This window comes from Haliotis cracherodii, unplaced genomic scaffold, assembly GCF_022045235.1.
Source record: "Haliotis cracherodii isolate W230 unplaced genomic scaffold, xgHalCrac1.p SCAF_5, whole genome shotgun sequence".
NCBI lineage: Eukaryota > Metazoa > Mollusca > Gastropoda > Lepetellida > Haliotidae > Haliotis > Haliotis cracherodii.
Window position 1 is genome coordinate 22,235,348 of NW_027266308.1, and position 7,078 is coordinate 22,242,425.

The 7,078-nt window shown below is 45.0% G+C and overlaps 1 protein-coding gene across 1 annotated transcript in view; it reads right to left on the minus strand.

Annotated features, from left to right (window-relative positions):
- The window catches only part of LOC139444228 (xanthine dehydrogenase/oxidase-like), a 35,136-nt gene extending 28,529 nt beyond the window's left edge, over window positions 1–6,607 (minus strand). The window contains exons 1-3 of the mRNA XM_071225150.1: window positions 6,569–6,607; window positions 2,307–2,364; window positions 1,722–1,818 (exon numbers count right to left, since the gene is read on the minus strand). Coding sequence (XP_071081251.1) covers window positions 1,722–1,818; window positions 2,307–2,364; window positions 6,569–6,607 — 194 coding nt within the window. The remainder of the gene's footprint in view (window positions 1–1,721; window positions 1,819–2,306; window positions 2,365–6,568) is intronic.
- Between the last annotated feature and the right edge of the window lie 471 nt (window positions 6,608–7,078).

A 7,078-nucleotide genomic window follows, 5' to 3' on the forward strand; every position in this document is an offset into this window, starting at 1 on the left:
CATTGAGTGGATTAGACGATTTGTGAAGGCCCTAGGTATCATCCTGCACACATTCAGAGCAGCTGTTCTTAGTTCATCGGCAGTTGTAGGGATTGGGCGCACATTGTGCAGACGCCTTTGAACCTCATCCCACAAGTGTTCAATGGGGTTCAGATCAGGGCTGAGGGCTGGCCACGGTAGAACACGGATGTTGTGTTGTTGCAGAAAGGCCATGGTAGCTCTGACAGCATGGGGACGAGCGTTGTCCTGCTGGAAAATGTGTTGTTGATGTTGTGCAAAAAATGGAACAACATGGGGTCTGATCACTTGGTCGATATACCACTGAGCAGTGACGCCGTGCCCCCGACCTTGACCAACATTCAAAAGCACATGGGTCCAAGTCTCGCATAAAGTCCAATCCCTGCCCATATCATGACGCTAGGTCCACCCCATGGATCCCTTTCCACAACGTTTCTATCAGCGAAACGATCACCTCGACGACGCCAAATTCTGGCTCTTCCGTCTGCATGGGAGACACAAAAGCGACTTTCATCAGAGAAGATGACCCGCCTCCACTCACGATGACGCCAATTGTGATGACCCTGTGCCCACTGAAGTCGTGCTTGTCGATGCCGTGGATGGAGAACAGGACAACGTGCTGGTCGGCGACATCTGAGGTTCTTGGAACAGAGACGTCGGATCACAGTGTCCCGTCTCATGTGTCGATTATGTGTCCCTATGGTCTGTCGAGCACTTTCACTCGCAGTTAGGAACGGATGTCGCTGGTGTTGACGGGTAATCTGCCGATCTTGTCGAGGTGTGGTGACCCTAGGACGAACGCTCCGAGGAAGGTCATCTGTGGTCTGTGTAGCATTGTATCGATGCAGAGACGGTAAATTGTGGTTATGTTAACGTTGAAATGACGGGCAACATCTTGGACAAAGATGACTCTCCAGCTTCCAAACGTCCGATAGCCTGGTTTCTCTGAATTTGAGTTAGGCCTGGCATTGTTGACCAAGGAGTGGTAGGTCCAAGAATCGGCCCCAGTTTTATACCCACTATAGTTCGTGACAGTTCGTGCATTTTCGATTTCGCGAGAAATGGGTGCATGATACCCACATATTCATTGAAATGGTGCGTTTTGGCGATTCGTTTTTTATGTTGCGTTTTTACTCGGGGCTTCCAAAATGCATCCAACAATATTGATAACACCATCAGGCTTCACTACATGCTAAAACTCGTATCAATTTATGGTTCCGTGTTTGTTACCTATTTGCTTAAAACCACTTGCGTTTCTTTTGCGTGTGAGTATATATAGAATGTGTGGCTACGGCATAGCAATTGGCGATTATCGCTAACATGGTTATCAACAAAATAACAAGAGGGCATAGCGTTCGATGGTGTGTTTGCAGCTTGACAAAAGAGGCCTACCATAAAACTGGTTCTGCAGAGTTGTTTCAGAGATTGCATGTTTCCAAATGTCTGCAGGATGACAACAGGCATAGCGGTAGCCTGTATTTCAATGTGTCTGTGAGGTTACATTGCCATAGCCTTTGTTTAAGCGCAGAATTCTAATTGAGGGATACAGTTAGTTGAGTGTGTGAAAGCGCATGTGTAGATAATGAAGTCTTTTAAGGGGTAAGAGTCTGGCGATGTGTGTGTGTGTGTGTGCGTGCGTGCGTGCATCTGTGTGTGTGTGCAAATAATAAACATATCAACTTCTCTGCAATGTCCTTACATACCTGATAGTCTTCTCCCTCCTATCATAACGGGACAGCATAATGGTACAAGATCCACACCGCCCTTCTCCGCATCCTTCCTTGGAACCTGTCAGACGTACTGACAATCGTCGAGGAACCCAAACTGTTTCATACTGACACTTAATACTGGTTGAAATATATGATTACACTGTCATAGATTTTATAGTCGTTAGAAGTAAACACCATTCCATTCATGCATTAAAGGCCCGAATATGATGACTACCACGTCCATTCCGTAACAACTGAACTCGACTGATAAAAAATTATCAAACGTGACATCTAAATAAAAATGTGGTATCCAAGCCAAGTCCCAATGACATCCCAAAATTGCATCTCGAGAGTACGCATTTGCCAAAGTCCTCTCGATAAGTCTATTTGTCATTCACTAAAAGATAAAACGAGGACTAGATGTTGCAAAGAATGTGTCTGACGATTTGCCGTTCATTCGTCAAAGAGAGCTTTCGAATTTAATTCATGTCGCTGTTTCTTATTCGCTTGCACTAAGAGAGGAGGCACAGATACAGAAACACGTGTCTCTGTGAACAGAGGCAGTCTGAGGAAGGATACGTCTTCGTCTGAGGTATTGGAGGAGGTTGGCCCCGGGGTCGGGACGTGGCTCCGTCACCTGGAATAGGAGAATCTTTATGTAAAACATACATATAAGTGAAAGTGATTTAATCCAACCAGTTAAGCTAAATATGAAAGCTTTGCAATAATGAAACCGTTGTTCCAAATGTCAACCAACGATTGTCCAACTGAGCTAATGTTACCGGCTGGCCCTGGTCCTGCGGTAGGCGTCACTTTATCTCATCCCAGACATGTTTTATGAGGCTGAAGACTGGAGAAACAGGCGGTCGTGGCAGTACAGCAATGTTATGCTGCCTCAAGTTGTCGGCTACAACACATGCAACGTGTGGGCGGGCATTATCCGAGGACCACGTGACGTTACCTCCCTGCATTTGTATAAAGGGTGGAACATGATCTCGAGCGACGTCGTCCTGCTAGCGTACGCCATTCAAATTGCCATTAAACAATAATGAGTTGTGTTCTCTCATGAGTTGTGATGCCGCCCCATACCATTACACTCCTACCCCAAAACTGACGACGGTAAGCAGCGCAAGCGTTGCAAAAACGATCTCCTGGTTGTCCATGGACCTTTGCACGATTATCTCAGAGCTGTCGGGATGAAACCTAGACTCAACTGAGAAGAGTATACTGTCCTAGTCTTGTCTAAACCTCAGATGCTGTCTGCACCAAGCTGGGCGTGCCTGACGGTGACATGGAAGCAAAATTGGGTGTATCGCTGGTAGCCGATGTTGTGCTCCCTCAACCGGTTGCATGCGGTTCTGCTACTAATTGGTCTCAATCCTTGAATTGTCAGAGCTATTTATGTCACGGTGTCGTATCAATTCCGTAGATGTGTCAACCAAATTCGGTTGTCTTGTTGATGTGACGTCACACGTGGACGACAGGCCAGGTGCAGGTCTTGGGTGTTGCCCTGCTGTATATAACGTCTCCAGAGAGATGGAAATGTCTACACCCAACGGTACAGTGATGTCATTCTGCAGCCAGTTCTCCTTCTCAGAACACCGCCACAATACGACAATGCCAGGCTCACCCAACCCGGAGAATCCAAGACTTTCTCAACGTCAATAACGTAGCAGTTGTGCCGCCACGCTCACCCGACATCTCGCCCATAGAACATCTCTAGGACCATCTTGGAAAAAGACAACGTCCGAACTGCCGAACAGCAGCTGGAACGTGCCGGCCGAATATCAAATTGCGTCATCATGAGGCTTACGTAACTGACGAGGCGTCGTGTCCGGGCCTGTCTGGGCGCTGGAAGAGGTAACATAATGAAGTTATTGATGCCAACACCGACATGATAAGCAAGCGTTCATCATCAAGTTTCATCATCTGTTTTTGTGAAAGGTGTCAGTTGTGACTCCATATATTTGACTGCAAGTCGGTGTATACCTCCTTTAGGGGTTGTTGTGCGACTGAAGCGTGTAATTTTGGAGGAAATCACCATATATGTAGCCTTTATATCCACCTCTGCTGTATTTTCGTTTCAGTCTTTGAAACTGATAGACAGGAGTAAAAAAAACAATCTTATTTACGCGCCGCTTACGCGCTGCATTAACGAAATTACAATCTATCCAATTCTGCAAAATTGTATATCTCCATGAGACTTGTACTTTTAATTAAATGCTTGTCCAAATTCCGCGTTTTGTTTTTTCCAATCCGAAAAGTAACTCCCGATTCATTGGCATAAAGAAACAGACCATTACAGATGGGAGTACAGTTGGTGCCCCTGAAGATGCCTACCTCCAAGTATCGTACCCCAGACATATTGTATTCTCTATAAACTTCAGACATTTAATTCAATTTTTGGATTGTTAAAAAAATAAATGTTTTGACAGAATTGACCCCTATGGTCTTGTGGATAGAGCGTCTGTCCTGAGGGCGAAGGTCGGTGGTTCAATCCCCCGGCCACGTGACACACGCACGCACGCACGCACGCACGCACGCACGCACGCACGCACGCACGCACGCACGCACTCTTCATCTCACCACACCTTGATTGAATTAATAATTATCTTTAAGACAGGGAGAATAGCGTATTCGATGTACCCTGCAATACATCTCTCTCTCTGAACGGATTTTACGCAGCTGTGGAATCCAATGCCAAGGGCGAAGTTGATAGCCTTGGTGCGTGGTTTGTGCCAGATTAAAAAACACAGGTAATGTTATGACAGATCAAAGATCTTAATCGGTGCATTATGGGGATCTGAAACACCGACCAGCGGATAGAAGATTTCTATGCGAGTGACTGTTGTGTTACGCCACTAACCGCCCACTGTCATTGTAAAGTTTTATCTTGTTTAGCAATTAGGTGTCGACAGTGATAAAACATTATTCAATTATTGAAACATTATTTTCAACCAGGAATAATGGACTCTCGCTGAATAACTGATGTCAAAGTGTATATCTCATATCGAGTTTACTACTTTATTAGTAGTGCAGAGTTACGTCCATTAGACATCCCATGATCCAGGGATAATTGGTTAGAATTTTATATTTGCGCTGATTATGAATCATGGTTTATCAGTACCACATCTTTGTCACCTAAAAGTGAACGCTCACAATGGGGGGTGGGGGGTGGGGGGTGGGGGGGTGGGGGGTGGGGGTGGGGGGTGGGAATAAATAAATAAATAAATAAATAAATCTCTTATACCCCGCCACAAACGAAACATGCTGCACGTGGATATCTGACCAGGAAAATACATTTATTGAAGCCCGCTACGGAACAAAAAACTTCAAGTCTATTGACTGAGCGAAAGTTATCCTCAAATCAATCGAACAGCTGTTTTATACCAATTTTAAATTTGGGAAGCGTGCGGCCTTTCGCTTCGAAGCGAGGTAGAGGAAATTTATTCTCCCGCTCCGAAATCCACGTGCAGCCTGTCTTCTTCATGATGGGGTATAAGGGATTTATTCTCCCGCTCAGAAATGCATTTCCCTCCCAAGCGGGTTACATTAGATGTGATCCGATTTATTTCACAGCGGGGTACATGAGCGGCCTACATGAGCAGGCTGCATGGAAAAAAATTGCGAATCAGAAGCTAGTATTATAATGTAATTTGAGATAAAGTATTTTATCAAGTTCAGGTGAACCAATCAGATCTTATCATATTGACATGGAGGTATGATATGTGGTTTTATGCGTCCCGCGTGAGGTTTTATACCATTAACTTGACGAGCAATGCATAAAACCCCATAAACCCCAAGTGACGTTTACCACTTCTGTGAAACCCACGAGCACGAGTATGGTGCTCACAATCCTAGAAACATAATCGGGGTTATCCGGGATTCGACCACAAACACGGCATAAAAGGATAAAACAAGGACTGATCGGAGAGGATGCAGTATGGGGTGTCTAAGTGGGGTATCCATGTTAAACTGGTATGGTATCGCAGTTGGCGAGCACTATAAATCGGCATCAGTCTGGACTTGTACAGGCAGCAGTACACAGACACACGTTCATGCACGTCTATATAAGTGAAATAATCTTGGACGCGAAGTTAAACCCCGTTTCGCCTCACCTAAACGTGGTAAAATCTCAAAACTCGGCAGGTCATGAATGATTACAGATTTGCTGAAACCCACCAGCTTTGGAGACAAGCCAGGCATCATAATCGGAACGAAACTTGGATTCGAACCCAAGATCAGGATCCTGTCACGATTAAGGGTCATAACTCCGGGTATCGATTTTTTTAACCTAAGACCCTTTGGTCACCCATGCCTCCCCTGTGATAAATGTTTAATGACATCGAAGTTACATTTTTTGCATTTGTGTCAAAAGTGATTCGTCTTTTGACAGTTTTAAAGATCTGCAATGCTGTTGAGTGTAATACAGTCAGTGCTATCTGCCATACAAAGCACATGTAGCAACATGCAATAATTAGCATGCAAAAAGGCAGGTCACCTGTCCGGTAACTGGGTGAAGGATTGTGGGTGATTACGCCGCAATTACTATTTTGTCCAGTACAAAAGAAGTAGGGTACGCCAATAATCTGCTTCACACATTTTGCCCATGTGGCACCGACGCCATATCCTCGCAATGACGAGCCAGGTCTGAGCGTTTCCACCTCCAGACAACCCAACCACCCAGTATTTGGCTTACGGGTAGTTTGTATCACCATGACACACGACTCGTATTAATATCTAGCGACAGTGTACTGCCGTGAGCCGAGTGGGCGAGGATTGAGTGAATTTACTGCATGCACGGGAATTCCCTGTACTGTATGTATTCGCTATGCACTCACCTTGATGCCATTGACAAACAATACAAGTGTGCTTTCCATGACGTACTGATGTGCTCCCGTCGTGTGGTGGCGCTCATGAATTCAAGACGCAGATTGCAGAGTGAGCTGCCAACAGGCCCATTTACACGATTGGGTTCTACACGTAAATAATCGAGAAATTACAGTTACCATGATACTATGCACTTATTGGTTCCTCAAACCAACACATCTATTGTATGACCAATACTTGCTTGCCATTGAAGTATTATCTATTCTCATCAAAGCAGATGGTGTACATCAATTGTCTTTCTATTACATTAATAGAGTAATTGAGAAGAGTGTCGCTTTCAGACCCCACGTGGACAGTGTGCAATGCAAGCTCCCCGTGTTTCCTGCTTATTTCTGGAGCAGGGTAACGTTAGCATCTGTTGTAAACATTTCAACCTCTGGACTGCGATCATCTTTAAACCATACAATGTCACAATATGTCCCATCACAACATCTCGCTGATAAATAATACTTATTGATAAA